The sequence below is a fragment of the Kryptolebias marmoratus genome, linkage group LG16, assembly GCF_001649575.2.
Source record: "Kryptolebias marmoratus isolate JLee-2015 linkage group LG16, ASM164957v2, whole genome shotgun sequence".
Taxonomy (NCBI): Eukaryota; Metazoa; Chordata; class Actinopteri; order Cyprinodontiformes; family Rivulidae; genus Kryptolebias; species Kryptolebias marmoratus.
The window spans coordinates 30,889,746-30,907,745 of NC_051445.1; the positions used below are offsets into that span (position 1 = coordinate 30,889,746).

At 37.4% G+C, this 18,000-nt stretch overlaps 1 protein-coding gene across 3 annotated transcripts in view; it reads left to right on the forward strand.

The window, feature by feature from the left end:
* grik2 (glutamate receptor, ionotropic, kainate 2) overlaps positions 1-18,000 on the forward strand; it is a 649,386-nt gene that overhangs the window by 518,500 nt on the left and 112,886 nt on the right. For all 3 annotated transcript variants that reach the window (XM_037980176.1, XM_037980177.1, XM_037980178.1), the window contains 2 exons: positions 6,258-6,376; positions 17,210-17,427. In XM_037980176.1, coding sequence (XP_037836104.1) covers positions 6,258-6,376; positions 17,210-17,427 — 337 coding nt within the window. The remainder of the gene's footprint in view (positions 1-6,257; positions 6,377-17,209; positions 17,428-18,000) is intronic.

Below are 18,000 nucleotides of genomic sequence, written 5' to 3' on the forward strand. Positions count from 1 at the left end.
TTAACTCTGCAACCATTTACAGTACAAAGGTCAAACTTCAGAGGTGGACTCCTCTCGTGTATAGGACCAGCCCTTTATGATTCCTGTCTGCAACTGATCAGCTCTTGGAGCCATCTTGGTTCAGCACGGACACACACCGTGGCAGGCCCCGTCAAAGTTTCTCCAGGAACTTTCTAGTTATTATTATTATTTACTGTTAGACATGTTGTTAATCATTTATGGTGTTATGCATGTCCCCCATATTTTCACTCTCTTTCTCTAAAATATAGTTGTGCAGAGAAGTTTTATCATGATTGTCCTTGTGTTAAATAGCATTTTCACCTTAGAATGGTTGCTATAAATACTATTTGTTATATTATATATTTTACAGTTCATACAGAAATTGTGGCTCCAAATAATCTACAAGCCTTGCACAAACAATTTATTTAGTTTAGAGAAATTCTCTGCTTTTATTTCAACTCATCAGACCTTTCAGAAGCTTTGTTTGTTCTGTCAACCCACTAAATATTTTTATGGTGGACAGATATGTTTTTCCTACATCCTGTTCTCTTATTTTATGTGTAGGGGAAAAAAACTTTTAATTTTTAAAGATAAAAAAACATACTGAGATTAAAAAAAATCACCAGGCTAAATCTAATAAGCAATACATTGGCAACAATTTTATTTCAACATGTATTTATGTACAATACTGTTTGTGTGCATATGTTTGTGTGTGTGTGCGCACATCACACATTTATCTCTGTGTGCTTGTCTTTGTGTTGGTCTGAGTGAGTATTTGTAAAGGAGAGAGACCACTAAAACCAGAGAAAACCAGAGTAGCTTCTTCCAGACTAATGCACAGCTGAATGGTTCCTCTTCTGCCCTTCAGAGTGTCTTATATATCCAGTTACAGATCTTGATGTTACCTCTTATTACTGCTTTTATATAGCAGCTCGACAGCTAAAACATTTAGTGCATCAAACCTCTGCTAAACACTGTAGATTACTCACTTGTTATATTATTAAAAATTAACCTGAAGTATTTTTAAAGATGAGTTTGAAACAGAAAATTTTAATTTAATAACTGCTAAACTAATTGAAGAATATTTTGTTTTTTTCTTTAACTTTTGAAGTTATGACATCTGATTTCTGCATTCATTCTCAGAGTTAGAAAGACGCATACTATGTAAGTGATTTTAAAAAAAATCACTCACACTCACTCCACACAGTGAATGAAAAGCATTTGGTTGATTTGTGCTTATATTAAGGGGATAACTTTTACAGAATTCTGTCAATCTCTTGCAACCCATCCTGGATAAATTTTCTGCTATTTTTATCTTTGACAGCACAACTCACTACAATCACTTTCATTCCACTGGGAAAGTTCCAGTGTTTACAGTGTTTTAAATTGGACTGCCATTAATCTAATTTATTGTCCATGTGTATGTTTTTGTTAGAGTATGTGTGTAAATTTTAAAAAATGATTTTTACTACTTATTTTGGGACAAACAGTTTCGAGTCACATGAAATCAAAAGACATGACAACAAATCATCTGGTCCTTACAGAGAGTCCTTATAAGGTTTTCAGATTTGCTAAACAAAATTTCAGATTAGCAACAACACATGACAACACTGTGTCAGTGTTTTTTCTAACAACTTATGACCAGCTATGACCAAAGTTTAGAAACAGTGTGTGAAAACCTAAGTCTACCCCATCATTCAGTAATTTGTAGAATCACCTATAGCGGGAATAACTTGAAGTATTGCTCCGTTCCATTAACTTTTTCCACATAACTGTGAGAGGATTTCCAGGTATGTTTTACAAGAATATTTCAGTTAATTGAGGTTTGCTGACCTCAATTATGTACTTTCCTTAAGTCCCACCAGTGCTTTCCAGTTTAGAGAGAAGTTTATAGTTGACTCAGTGAATTTAAAGTGTTCAGATTTTGTGGCAACAAAACAGTGCCAAAATTGTCTGCCCTCCATCATTGTGATTAAGAGTTGATAAAAGCTGTTTGTGCAGATATACTGTGTTTCTTTTTTCTTCAAATCTGGTGGTGGCCATTATCTGAGCTGACAAATTAGACAAGACATTCATAATTTTTTTTTGCTGTTGAATTTATAACATTAGTTAAGCCCAGCTGTGGCTATATAGTCTATCAACCTCTGACAGAACATTCTGAGTGCTGATTTTTTTCCCAGTGACATTGGTGTTATCATGAGTTTCATTATAGGAGTTTCCTGCTAGATGACACGCCCCCATAAAAGCCTCACATTGTTTTCCAATTGCAGGGGATTTTTTTTTCCCCTGCTTATCTCTGCATTGACCTTCCTCAAAGTTTCTCCGCCAGGACAGATGACCTGAGATAATGTAAGGGCAGAGTAATTGGATCTAAATGACAGCAAATACAGCTTGTGTGAGAGACAGGGGAAGCTGCCTCTTTTCCTGGAAAAACCATTGGTTTAGCATTTACTGACCTAACCAGCAGCAGCTGCTCCAGTGATCAAACACCTTACCAATGACAGGTTTGCTTATCAGTGTTCTTAGTTTTGGGTGACTAGCGTTTCACAATGCAGCCGGAAGGAACTCAGCTGTCTTCATGCAAGCAATTCGGTCAGAGAGTTGCAGCGCAAGGTCATAGTTCAGCTGAACTCAATTTGACACAGCAAATTGACAAGCAAGCAAATCTGGAGGGAAATGAGTGAGCGGACAGATTGATTTAAAGCCAAGCATTTGCTTAAAGCAGAAATCAGAAGGACGATCAGAGGTCCTTGAGCTACACTACACAATACCCTCTAAATGTTAGACAGGAGACAAGAAACACCTTTACTAACCATATTATATTGTTGAAACTCATTAGTCAATGACAGGGTACAGTTATGATGCTGTCATTTTATCAATACACTTATTGTTCTTCATGTAGAGTCTTGTATTTAAATATTTAACACAGCACTTTACCTGGAGGACAAAGAGTAAAAACTCAACATTCACCAAAGGCTTCATTTATATCATCTTCCATAAAGATGTTATATTCATTATTTTTTTGAGTTCTAGACCAGTAAAAGGTCCATACTGAGACAAGTCTATGTTATGCATTGTAATTTGATTAGTAAAACCCCAGTGTTAAGCAGCTTGAGTCAAGACAGAGACCAGTCTCCCTATTCTGTGGCCCAAACCAAATCAGGACATGATGCTTAATTGTAGACCAAATAACCTTTACTAATGTAATGCCACTTTTATTTAACATGAATCAATGAGAAACCTCTCTGCTTCAGGAGTGTGCCGAGTGAGAGGCAGTGCTTCGGTCAGGGTGGACATGATGGAAATGAACTGTTTGATCCGTTGAATATTAATGCTTCTCCAAGATTATAGGGATTATTAGTTCTTTTCTCACTGACAATAGAGTTATTTTCAGAAGCCATCGATTAAACTGCTCAGGGAATTGCCTTTGATGTGAGCACTCTAACATGGAGAACCACTTTTGGATTCTGTGCAGTGCTAGATCTAAGCCACTCCTCAATTATTTTGGTATTAAAATTGAAAAATGCATGAGGGGTTCAAATGAGTCATAGTTAAAGTTAAGTACATCCTATTTCAACTAGAGAAACTGTAGTTTGTGTAAAAATGCAGTATGAAAGAAATTTGTTGTAGAAGCTAAAACTAAATTATTAAAGTAAAAACAATTAGAAAAAAATCTGAAATTAGTAAAACAAAAGTTTAAATTTAAAATTACTAAAACAAAAGCTACAATTAGCATAATCAGCAGCTAAAAGCTAACAGCAAACAGTTGCGGGGGNAATAGAGGTGCAGAGAGGGCACTACCTGGTGCTCACCCCATGCCTGCAGGGCTCTCCACCCAACACATCAAGATCCTACTGATACGTTGTGATGCATATGCTGGGGGAAAGGGGATGGGCACCAAGGTACGGGCGAGAATCCCCCTGGGGCCAGCTCCACAACTAGCCCCCTCCCAACCTGCCTGCCCACACCAACCCAGCAGTCCGAGGCCAAGGGGACACCAGTGACCCTCAAAGACGCCAAGGAGGAGCCTCCAAGTCTCTTGATGGTGTTGTCAACAGAGTGTATGTATCTGGTGAACTCTTCCACTTTCTTAGCTTGCATTTTGACCCAGGTATTGTCCACACATCTGAACCAGTGGCTTGGTGTTGTTCTCTCAAAGGAATTCGGGGCTTTTTTCCCTCCACTTCTTCTATGCAGATCTAAAGATTGCGTGGCCCAAAACAAAAACATTTTATTTAAAATAATGGTGGAAAGACAGGTCCAACAGGGTTCAGATCTGGTCCAAAATGAAATTGGTCCTGTTGTTTAGGACATTATCTTGTTGAAGTCATTTTCTGACTGTTTCTACAGCTTCTGATGTGGATATACAAGTAAAAAGTGATGTGACATTTTCTCCTGGAGCCTGCTTCAAATGTTAAACTTTGTTTGTAAAATCCATGAAGTTCTATTTGTGGTGTGGTGTGTTCCCAACAAGAGGAGCTAAAATACCAGTAAGACGTTGTGCAATGTAATATGTCACAGTGTTTATGGTGCTGATGATATTTCTAAGTGGTGTTCCTCTTGTGTAGTTTGGGAAGTCCATATAAAGAGGGAATGGTTCCCCTCAAATATAATCTGGGGTAAAATGATTGATTAATTTTTACATGTAGTCTGTGATCTTTTTGTAGACACTTGTTGAGTCCCTCTTCAAGGTCTCTGTTAAGTTTTTAAAAAAAAAATAAAATCTAGGATTCTGCCTATTTTAATTAAGATCACTTTGAATCTTGCAAGAAGGAGTATCGTTACTTCACACACGATGATTTTCAGTGATTGCTTCTCTGAACCAGTCCTTACTTTCCTTTGACATCATGTGTTAAGGGTTATCATGCAATCTTCTTTGAACTTCTGGTAACCAAAGAATTAACCCAACTCTAGGCACTTTGCGAGATCTTTCTTCTACAATTAAGCATTTGCATTGAAAACAATATAAGCAATTACTTCTCTAGCAGTCTCATATGCTGTATTGTCACTCAGTAATGTGGTTATTTTTTTCATGGTATTCAGAAGTTTTGGGACCACTGTGTATCTTCCTTTGTCAGCTGGCAAAATGGTGATGTTTTGGTCCTAGCTGAGAGATGTCACATCTTTTCATGAAGGTGGTGTAATATTTGAAGGAGGCAGCTTTGCACTGAAGAGGGTTTCTGCTGACTTCATTCTGAGTTGTTCTGTCTGCTTCTGCCAGGTTGTTGCTCCTAATAGCAGATTCAGTGGCAGTGATTAGTTCCACAACAGGTATTTTTTGTGGAGCTCTCTCAACAGTTGTCTTGTCCTGGAAAGCCTGTGTTGAGCCATGCATCTGTGGAACCTCACATAAACACAAATGGTAGGCATTTAACAACATATTGCCTATTAAATAAAATGTTTCTTTAATTCAATAAGGTTTTCAGTCATTTATTTAAGGCCTGCAAAATATTAATACATATAATATAATAAAAAAGGTCTACAAAATATTTCAGTTAGATAAGAGGTCTGAGCTTTGAGCAGATGACAGGCAAAAACTTTGCATTTCAGACAAATTTGATACTATGATTCTTATGCAGTTAATGGTTGACTTGCTGACTAGAAGGTGTCTAGGTGATGTGACTGCAAAACAAGCCCAGATCAGTCCTCCACCACCATGGTGATAGTTTGCATGATGTGTTTGGTTCTCTTCAAGTGTGATGCTATGTCTAAAAGTTAAACTGCTCCAATTTGGTCTCATCTGAGTGACGGCTATTGTTATTGTTCTTCTTGTGGTTTTGTTCAGTTGCAGCTGTTTCTAATTAAAGCTGTGCTGCCATGTTCATCTTATAGAAGCAGTAAGAGTTATTTTATACACCTTTTCAGTTGCCTCTACATTTTAGTCCGATGTCTGTGAAACAAACAAAGACAGTGTAATTTGTCATGTGTTGTCATTTTAGAATTTAAGGAACTAGATTATTTTTGTCATGTCCCACTGATCAAAATCTTAAATTTGAGACAGGCTACATTTACTTTTAAAAATATCAACATGCTTTGTCCATGAGCAAAATTAGATTTACTCACCTTGTAAAATACAAAACAAGTACTTTATTCAGATGAATTCATGATCATGTTTATACAATTATCTAACCCATGTTTTTTCTTTATTTTTTTTCCTCAGATGGATTGGCTGCTGTTTCTCTTCTATCTACTCTTGTGTCTTTGAGTAGCTGAACACTGAACATGTGTTTGTGTGTGTTCTCTGTTAATCATCACAGGTTTAGTCCATACGAGTGGTATAACCCCCATCCTTGCAACCCTGACTCGGATGTAGTGGAAAACAATTTCACCCTGCTTAATAGTTTCTGGTTCGGAGTTGGAGCTCTCATGCAGCAAGGTAGACGCTTCTGCCTGCTCCGCTTTTTCTAGCACTGGTCCCACTTTTTTGCTGGGGGTCAATTTTTGACCAGGCCCATGACCATGCATGGGGGCCTCTATGCATGTAGCTAGATGTTCCACAGGTGTAATTCAGCAAGATAGATTGAATGGAATTGGAATGACGTGGTTGGTGATATATTATGGTGCTTCTGCATGCTTCCTGTCTCCATGCAACTTAAGGCACTTTCACAAAACACTTTAAAGCTGGGACCTAAATGCCTTCTGACCATCTGCGATTTCTGATTGGACCAAGGCAGCATAGGAGTTTAAAGCCATATACCCCACCCCTACTGATACACCTTTGAGCTACCAAGCAAGGTAAGAGCACAGCAGTGACAGTTGACATGTAAAAAGGTAACCCAACTTTATGGCACAATGATGGGATATTGTAATGACATACAGTCCCATCCACAGGATTTAAAAGGTTAAACAACAATAAACAGATTTATTACAGAAAAGATTGATGATGATGGACAGCAACCTGGCATTTAGTTAAAGAATTTGGTTAACCACAAAAAATTGCTAAAGTGATTCATTTGTCATGTTTTGAAAATGATATCAGATAAACATCTGTCACACTTTCAATGATTAGTGCTCAATGTCAGCGTAGCTGAGTTCCACTTTACACCCCTTTGGGTTTCCAAAACTGTGTTCTATTATTTTTTTTTTATTCAACAATTATTACTATTATTGTTATCTTTATTTATTTATTTTATTATTTATTTACTTTTTATTTCTAGCTTTAGTTCTCAGATCTATGCAGGATGCGGCCAGTTCAATTAGTGATTTATGATTGTCGGAGGCATCTTAAAGATGCACTGGTCTTTGCAGCCATTCTGCGGAATTGTTTTGTGAAAGTGCATATAGATGACCCTCTCTTGTACTTGTCTTAACCCATTTACAACAACAAGGTAAGTACACCCCAGACTAGCTGAAGAATAAATGAATAGGATTGAATGAGAATGTAAAAGCAGCCTGTTGGCTTTTGCTTCACTCTCAAACCAGTGCCATATTTTCTCAACTAGTTGTCATCTAACAGAAAAACAAATTGTAACAGATAGTGATAAATAATTTTTGTGGCTTTCGCCCTTTATGATGACAAGATGGGAAATATGTTGCATTCTTTTAATTAGCATTTCTGCCAAAGCAAGGGACAGTGCAATACACAAACAGCTATTCATAATTTAAAGCCCGTTGAGCATGGTACTATGTATGCAATGCATCAAACTAGTGAAATGGAGCTTACAGAAACAGCTGCTACACACAAAGGTGTTTCAAAGGGTCAATTTATATGAATTATAATAACAGAAACTTACCTTTTTAGGTTTTTATTTAACCAAATACCATTTGCAGTATATATTCATGTTCTGAGACAGTTTTTGCCAATAAAATGAAGAAGAATGGAATATAATTTGTAGTCTTTATCATATAGAACAGTAATTACTGTAGAACAGTAATTACAATAGTAATTGGAGTATTTCAACATAGATGCAAGTGTTATTGTGAACTGGAAAGGAATACACATAGATTTGACATTGAAGATGGTTTTTCTTTTTACGTAGAAATAATTTCTTAAAAAGCTATTTCAACGTCTTTATAAAGAATAATATTTTCACTTTAAAAATGAAAGTCAGTTAGCAGAGCTAACAAAGGTGCAGGACTTCAGGTACTTCGGGTCAACTGTGTGGTAAAGAGGTGAAGAAGAGAGTCCAGGCAGGATAGAGTGGATGTAGAAAAGTTTCAGGAGTGATTTGTGACAAAAGGGTGGCAGCAAATGTCAAAGGAAAGGTTTAGAAGATAGTGGTGAGAGCAGCTATGAAAAAAAGACAGGAGATAGAACTGCAAGTGGCAGAGCTGAAAATGTTGAGGTCGTCCTTGGAAGTGACAGGTGAACAGGATTCGGAATGAGGTCATCAGAGGTACAGCACAGGTTGATCGACTAGGAGATAGAAGTTAGAGAGGCCAGACTGAGATGGTTAGGATGTGCAGAGGAGGGACAGTGGGTATATTGGTAGAAAAATGTTAGAGATGCAGCTGTCAGAACAAAAGGCAGAGGAAGGCCACAGAGGACATACAGTATATGGATGCAGTTAAAGAGGACATAAAGGTATTTGGAGCAAAAACAGAGGACACAAAAGACAGAGTTAGTTTGAGGAGAATAACTTGCTGTAGTGACACCTGAAAAGGGAACAGCCAAAAGAAAAAGAAGAATATTTTCACTTTAAAATTGAAAAAATGAAAAAAAAATATACAGTACACAGCTACACAATAAATCTTGGGACTTTTTTCACCCTCCATCCATCTATCCATTTTTCTACTGCTTTCCCGTGGTCTGGTTGCAGAGGCAATAGGTCCACAAGAGAAATCCAGACATCCCTTTCCCCAGCTATATTCTCCAGCTCCTTTTGAGGGATCCCAAGGCGTTCCCAAGCCAGAGAGGATACATAATCCCTCTAGCGAGTTCTTGGTCTGCTCCGAGGTCTCTTCCCAGTGGGACATGCCTGGGAAATCTCTGAAGGGAGGCATCCAGGAGGTATCCTAATCAGGTGCCCTAACCACCTAAAATGACTCCTTTTGATGCAAAGGAGCAGTGGCTCTACTCCGAGCTCCCATCTGATGACAGAGCTCCTCACCTTATCTCTAAGACTAAGTCCAGCCACACTATAAAGAAGGCTCATTTCAGCCGCTTGAATCTGGGATCTTGTTCTTTCGGTCATGATCCAAACCTCATGACCAAAGGCATGGGTTGGAACATACCTGGGCCAGTAAACTGAGAGTTTTGCATTTCATTTGAACTCTTTCTTTACCACAACTGACCAAATCAATGCCCTCATTACTGTGGACATGACCCAAAACTGTTGATCCATTTTCTGCTCCATCCTGCTATCACTCATGCACAAGACTTCCAGATATTTAAACTACTCCACTTGAGGTAGAGACTCACTCCCAACCAGGAGGCAGCATTTCACCATTTTCTAGTTGAGCCATAGCTTTGGAGCTGACTTTCATCCCAGCCGCTTCACACTCGGCTAAGAACTGTCCCAGTGCACGCTGAAAGTCGAAGGCACCAACAGAACCACATTATCCACAAAAAGCAGAGATGAGACCCTGAGGTCCCCAAACCAGACACACTCCTCTCCAGAATTGCGCCTCAAGATCCTATCCATGAATACAACAAACAAGATTGGAGATAAGGGACAGCCCTGGAGAAGTCAACTGAGACCTTTGTGACAAGAATGTGGACACAGCTCCTGGTTTGATTACACAGGGACTGGCTAGCTCTTAAAAGCAATCCAGGCCCTCCATACTCCGGCAGCATACCCCTACAAAATCCCTCAAGGAACACGGTCATAAGCCTTTTCCAGATCTACAAAATGTTTGTAGACTGGGGAATCAAACTTCCATGACCCCATAAGGCCTGGCTCCAAGAGGGGGATTACCCTGGTTTTCCTTTTCTGGGTGAGGTATCCTGACACATATGTTTTCTCATCTGGATCTTTGAAAACCTTTTTGTTTTAAATCTTACATAACATTTGTTTTTAGATGTGGATTGCAGTGAGGTGTGAAATGTATCTGAACATGATGGAAACAATAAAGGTTAACTGATTTTAATGAATTGATTTCTCTAGAGTTAAATTCACAAAAGAGGTTGCTTTTTTGGTTGAAGTGACCCTTTAACCCTCCTTTAGCTTTTGGGTCAAATGCACCCAGAGTTACAAGGGCTTCAGGAGGGTTAAGTGTTGCACTTCAGTGTTATAATTTATAATTTAATGTAGCTCTTATTATTTGTTGTTTGAATTCATGCTATAATATGCTTATGCTGCATGCTTACTAATACTGTATTTTAAAACTTCTAAGATGGAAGCATTATTTAAAATATGTAAACTGTTGTGACTGTTGTTTGTGCATCATTGTCCAACACCTTGACACCAGTTTATTCTGTCAATGAAAAAAAGAAAAATACAGAAAAAATCTGAAAAAAATGTGTAATTGTCATGCACTTTACCTGCTGTACACAGTTTATTTGCATTTTATTTAAACTAGGAACAACACAAAAAGCAATATTAAATGCCAATTTAAATGTTAGCAAAATGCTAAACTCAGAGAAGTGAAGTGAAAAGCCAGTAGAATGTGGAATGACCACTTGAGAAAATGTGACTGAGAGACAGAGATTTATTGGATGGATGAGAACTGTTTGCATGTCACAATACTGATCTACACTGCAGAGAGGCCCCCCTGTACGTCAGCTTGCCATGGCCCCCAGAAAAGTGTGGGATGTGCTGTTTGGTCATGACGTTACCTTGGGTACATGACAGTCAGCCCCAACCAGACTGTTTGGGTTTGACTTACCTGTCAAAGTGTTTTCTCTGATGTTTCTATGGTGAATCTGGGTAAGAAGTTTAATTATTGTAATGCTCCACTTCTGAACCTATATCTAATACTGTATTTTGGTCTGGATCAGCACAAACAAAATAAGTTCTTATTAATAATCCCCAATGTATGTTTCTTTGTTTCATAATCTATAAAAAAAAAATATTTTGCTGGGCTGTGACTGTTGCACACTAGTTAGTGACTCAAAATTGTCAGAAAATTGCAAGAAAACAGGTGAATGTTTCATTGTAGTCTCACTGAATTCTATGTTTTTGAGCAAGCAACCATAGGTTTTGTAGATTTATTGTGCTGTAACATTAGTTTCTGAAAAAATAATTCTTCACATGCAGATTTTGTAATACTGTATTTAAGGTCATGCACAGTATTTCCTGCTATCCACATTGTACTTAGCTTAGCCCACTTTGTTCCCACTATTGGCAACCACCCCGTTTATGATTTGACAGGAAGATAAACAGATCTGAACCATTTTTAAAAATAATTCCTAATTACAATTAATGTGGTTTTTTTAGATCTGAACATATTTTCAGTCAGAGGAGAGCTCCCATGCAGGTATCAAAATACATTTCTAGTGTTCTTGAGACACATTGGAAAAGCTTGTGATGACTTTGACTAATTTGTGACACAAGTTTTTATACATGTTCAAATTATGAGCCTCTGTGACTCACATGAGGAAAATAAGAACCCCGCAAATATTTAAAGACATTTTGGAGACTCCCTTGCAAATGGCAAATGTCATTTGCAAACTAGTCTCCAGCACTTGCAGCACAGCAACATACTTGCTTAATCCTATTTATGATTTTCTTTTTACAGTTTTTACCCTTACTTGTGTTGCAACATTTAGATGAAGAAACAAAATAGCCGGTGGTAATGTTAAAGTCATAAAATAAAATTGTCTAAGTTTAAACATACATAAAAAAAACGGTTCTGTATTTTAAGTCCACTTTTATGGGAGCATATGGCCATTTTTATACAGGACTTTAAAAATGCATTTATCACATGAATGAATGCCCATTTTAGGTATTACAATCACACTGTCAAGGCTTGGTTTTTGGATTGAACCCAGGATGCAGGCTTACACAAGGAATATTTCACAAGAACAAAGATTTTATTACAAAATAAAAGGCAGACAGTGCAATCAATAGAACAAATCTTATTTTTAGGAGAAAGTTACTCTGTAGTTTGACTTAAATATAATGAGTTGGAAAAAGCTTTAGGCCGGTAAGTGCTTTTGTATGGTAGCTGACAGGTGCAAATGCATGCACAGCAAATGGCTAAATACATAGCAAACACCTAAAAGCACTGCAAACAGCGAAATTCACTACAAACACATGATTGACTCCAAAACACACAAAAACAAAGCAAAGAAAAAATGCGACCAAAAAAAAAAAAAAAAAATGCTGCAATCACAGAAAATAAACAGAAGCAGAAGGGAAAAAATGCTGTAAATACCAAAAACACGAACAAACCCCAAAACACCAGCAAGTTAAAAAAAAAAAGCTGCAAACTCATCTCACAAAACAAAAGTGCACCAGACCTGTAGGGGGGACATGCACTGCGTGGATTCAGCTGTCTTCGTTTGACACGGGGCTGGCAGTGAGATGTCGGTCAGCCCACCTCCGTGTGCTCCCTCCTCCTAAGTGGTCCACTTAGACACCATCAACAAATTACCGAACCTATGACACTTGAAAAACAAAATAACCTCCATGTCATGTAAACTTCTAACCAAGAGTTAATGTTGAATTGTTTCACTTGACTGGACAAAAAAGACACGCCTAATTGTATCTGATTTTAAAGCATTTTTTTAAATAATATTTTTATTTTAAAATAATGCTTTTTTCACAATAGCTTTCATGTCTTGAAACCAGGTAATGAATAATTAATGCTAAATTGTTTTATTAGACTGGAATACTAAGACAAACTTTTTATGAAAATGAGGTGGTGAAAAATAATGCAAACAACTCCTAAATCTATTTTGATTCATTGTTAAAATCTGGGGCAGATCAGGGATTTTCCCTGAAGAAATGTAAATCTTTGTAACAGTAAATTAAGTAATAGAGTAGTGAAATATAGAATTCTGTTTATGTCAAGAAAAGTATTTTGATAACAAAAAGAAATAGAGGTTAAAACCTACTGTTGGTCAAAACATAATTAAAGTTGAAGTAAATTATGGTTTTGGCTTTTATTAGAAAAAAACTCAATAAGCAACAGCTTTGACCACTGCTCTGCCGTGTTTTCTGGTTTATAATGTCTCAAACAATAATTTTTTATATGCAGTGTTGACAGTATACAATCCCATAATGAGTTGTGTTATCTTTATTTTAAGTTTCTAGCACCAGTTCTCCCGCTAGCCTGGAAGGGCCCTTCAGCATACTAGAAGTGGCCCACCAATTTATGGTCACACTTATAGCACATTTGCAGCTCTGGACACATTTTTTTGTGATTGAAGTGGAAGACGTGGCTCTTTGGATTGTGAAGGTTATAGACCTCTGAGCTAGCCTATGTTATTGTTTATGAGGAGAAAAATCAATATAGGCATTGTGTATACAGATTCTAAGTTGTAGTACAAAATCAATGAGGTCTCACAAGAACATTATTTGAGTTAAAAACAACGTCATCACTTTCTGCAACAAGACATGCAAGTACATTTTATCAATTCAAATATAAATCTTATTGTCCAAATCTGTACACTAGTACATGGGTGCCTGATAATCTGAAAAAAAAGGGGGGGGAGGTAATAATCTTAAGCATCCATGGTGTCTATATTACAGACATTAGGGCAATTGTCTCAATGATATAATACCCCTAATTGGTGTAATGGCAATAGCAGACAAGGGACTCAAATCCTGTTAAGTATACTTATTTGTTTTTTGTTGTTTGTTTGTTTGTTTGTACAATTTGTAGTAAATATCAGTTTGTTTAAATATGAAACAAATGTAGACATTGGCAAAACTTTTACTTTTAGGCCATATTTACTCCAAGTTTAGCCAAAACGTAGGTTTAGACAAAAATAATCACCTATAATGCCCTTTAAATAGATGTCAAAATAAGATCTGCATAAAGGCATTTTTATTCCTATTTTTCATAAACTTGTGGATATCTTGCACAAGTTTATCTTGAATCTTCTTTATTCTGTTTGATTTGTAGCCAAAAAAAAAAAAATAGCTTCTTTCCTTATCTCCACAGCTGACTGTCTAACAAGAAAGTGAGCAGCTACAGTACCCGTGTTCAGCTGAGTTGGCCTGAACCAGCTCAAAGATGAGGAATAGGGGTGCAGAATGTAGGAATTATTTTATATATTTTTAGTTTGTAGCTAAGAAAGTAAAAGTTCAATCAATAAATACTATGCTTTTGTTTTATTGCTGGGAGTGATGACAAGTTTTTTTTCTCCCATTTTTTGACAAAAAAAACATAAGGAAATGGTAGTGTAGCTAATCCATATTCTCCACTGAGAAGGCACCTTTGTGCCAGTAAATTAAATCATAAATGTGGGTTAGGGTTTGGGGCTGCCAAGGTGGATACTGTTGTGTTCTAAATCCATGTATTGTTCTGTTTCTGTTGTCATGGTTATTGCTTTTGATCACTAGATGGCACTGCTGTGACACTATAGGGCAAAAGAGATTGTTAAGCAGACTGCAGATAAAGATAATACTGGTAAAGGATGAAGACTTCTTGTAATGGCATCTGACCTGATAGCACACAAGTAATAAAGTTTGTCAGTTTTACCGGCCATCACCCTTATTTAATTTACAACAGCAGGAACAGATAGAATGTGGGTGAAGATGGGCAAAAAAGTGCATGGCCAAGAATACACTTTTGCAACCAGTGCATCTGAAAATAAATTGTGATTTTCAAAAAACTGGCCATACAAAACATGCGTGCATGTGTTGATGATTGCTTCATTGCTAACAACCAAAACTCAGCGAGACTGCAATAAACAATTCACCTATTTTCTCACAATTTTGAGTCACCAATTAGTCTCTACCAGTTGCAGCCCAATGAGATACTACATTAAAGGTGTTTAAGTGACAAAGTAGAGTAAAATAAAAAAAAAAGGATGACACCAGACTATTTTGGAGTACAGGATATCTAAAAAATTCTTAAAAAATATAATGTCAGTTCCATCATGCTGATTTTTATTGCCATTTGCCTGAAACTCAAGTAGTGTGTGAGCACAAATGAACATTTACTTTGGACTGAAAATGCATTTAGGCAAAAATTGGTATACATTTGGCCTAAAAGGGATAGTTTTGGATATGTTACCAACTGGTCTTAGATGTCTTGTTTGAAAAAACCAAAATAGCTGGTCTTACAGAAAGCTTGCTGTACAGAAGAGCTGCACTAACCATTAAAATACAAAACATGTCTGAACTGTGGTTATGATTTGTAATTAGTAACGTATTTTTTTTCTTCTTTATAACATTATGAAGAGGCCATCCTAATATCCAAAAACATTAGATACTGTACGGACTGGAATTTTATAAACTAGTGTGTTTAGACGTTTACAGCCATTGTTGAAATAGTATAAATCTCAGAAGAGTCTGGTCTTGACAACAGTCAATCTTTTGACTGTTGTCAAGACTAGCATTCTTAAGCCATGGTTTACTAGTCATGATCACAGCGCAGATAACACTTAAAATATGTTTGGTTAAGCACTTCATTTATCACTGGACACAACTACCAACTTTCAACAGACTTAATTTGACTTGTAATCCTCAGTCATTTTCAATCCATTGACATGGGTTGATTGAGAACAGAAATTTTTGTCTGTGGACAGGTTTTTCCTAAAGAACAAAAATATACATTATATGTACAATGCCTTAAAAATATATCTGTGCCCCGTGAACATTTCAACAGTTTGTGATGTTACAACCACAAACTTCAAAGTATTTATGGGAAATCTATGAGATAGACCAACACAAAGTAGTGTATAATTGTGAAATGGAAGTAAAATGGTACATGGTTTTCAAAATATTTTACAAATAAAAATCTGAAAAGAATAGCTGAATCTGAAAAGTGTAGAAATCTGAAAATTTGTATTCTACCAGCTTTGTACATCTAGAGATTGATATTTTTGCCCGTTCTTCATCAACATTAACTCAGTCAGACTGGTTGATTGGAATCTGTGAATAGCGGTTTTCAAATCTTGCCACAGAATCTCAGTTGGATTTAGGTCTAGTCTCAGACTGGGACATTCTAAAACATGCACATTCTTTGATCTAACTCATGCCATTGTAGCTTTGGCTGGATGTTCCAGATCGTTGTCTTACTGGAAAGTGCACTTCCACCCAGTCTCAAGTCTTTTGTATTCTTTGAGAGCTGTCCTGTACTCTTCCCTGTCCCTGCTGAAAAAAAAGTGTACTGTTTAGTTTAGGTCTGATCTGTTAATAGCAGCTTCCTGCATTTGCTTGCTGTGTCCCTTATATGGCTTGTGTCGAACTGCAACCAAGACTTTTTATGGCTTTCTTTCAACAAAGGCTTTCTTTTTGCCACTCTTCCATAAAAGCCCGATTTGTGACGTGCACAACTAAAAGTTATCTGTGGACAGATTGTCACACCTGAGCTGTGAATATCTCCAGTGGGACTATGGCCTTTTTGGCTGCTTCTCAGATTAATGCTCACCTTGCTCAGCTTGTCAGTTCAAGTGGGTGACCAAGTCTTGGTAGACTTGCAGTGCCATACTTTTTTCCATTTTCAGATGATAGATTGAACGGTGCTCTGTGAGATGTTCAAAGCTTGGGTTTTAAAACCTAACCCTGCTTTAAACTTCTCAACAGCTTTATTCCTGACTTATCTGGTGTGTTCCTTGGTCTTCATGATGCCGATTAATCCCTAATTTTCTGTAACAAACCTCTGAGGTCTGCACAGAACAGCTGGATTTCTACTGAGAATAGACTACACACAGGTGTACTTGATTTACAAAATTAGGTGACTTCTGAAGGTGATTGGTTCCTCTGGAATTTAGTTCAGGGTATCAAGTAAAGTGAATACTAATGCACATCACACTTTTCAGATTTCTATTTGTAAAGAAAATGTTGACAACAGTGCATTATTTTCCTTCTACATCACAATAACGTGCTGCTTACATACATGAAATCCCAAAAAATACTAAGAGGTTTTAGTTGGAGCGTGACAATATATTAAGGAAAAGTTCAAGGGGAATGACGACTTTTTCAAGGCACTGAATGCAGATAATGCAATAATTACAAGGGTTAACTTACCAAACAGACAGTTATTAATGGTGACCATTGCTCTGCCAATCTATTCCGGTCTTTGCATTTGTGCCTGCAAAAATGATCCAGAAAGCAGATACACTGGATTGCCTCGGCCCGGACATGTACTGCATCCTTTGCAATTTAATCCTGTACCCAACCTTACTCCATACTCTGCTCCTCTCATTCAGGATCTGAGCTCATGCCAAAAGCCCTCTCTACCAGAATTGTGGGAGGAATCTGGTGGTTTTTCACTCTCATCATCATCTCCTCATACACTGCAAACCTGGCTGCCTTTCTCACTGTGGAAAGGATGGAGTCACCCATCGACTCTGCTGATGATTTGGCCAAGCAAACAAAGATTGAGTATGGAGTGGTAGAAGATGGCTCCACAATGACATTTTTCAAGGTAAGTTAGGGCACTGACCACTTTCTTTTTTAATGAAATGTGGTGCTAGTCTTTATCACCAGAGATGTGATTGTAGCTGATTTTCTTGTGGCCTCATCATGGTTGCCATTTGCCTGTGGGATTCCAAGATACTTGAAGCTGTCATGAGCATCTGCTATGTTGCTTTAAGGTAATTTAGCCACCTCTGTTTTGATCACAATACCACTCTTGTTTACTATTGGGCTACATTTATCCAGTCCAAATAACATTCCATTGTCCTTGCTGTATAGCCAGGGGCCTCCTGAATAAAGGGTGAGTACACACAAAAATGTGGTGTACACCCTTTTCCACACAAAGGTTTGGATGTATCACTAACTAAATGACTGTAGAAGCCTGCACAGCCCCATGGCAATTTTATAGCTGACATACACGTTTTTTCAGGCTTTGGTCCATTGGCGACAGAGGCTACGATAGGAAACTGTTCATGATGTGAAAACCATTATTGGACACACATTCTTGCCAACATTTGGGAATGTCAATGTGGGACAACATAGCGTGAAGCTGGCACCACTGTACCCCCCTTCACCCCCCCCC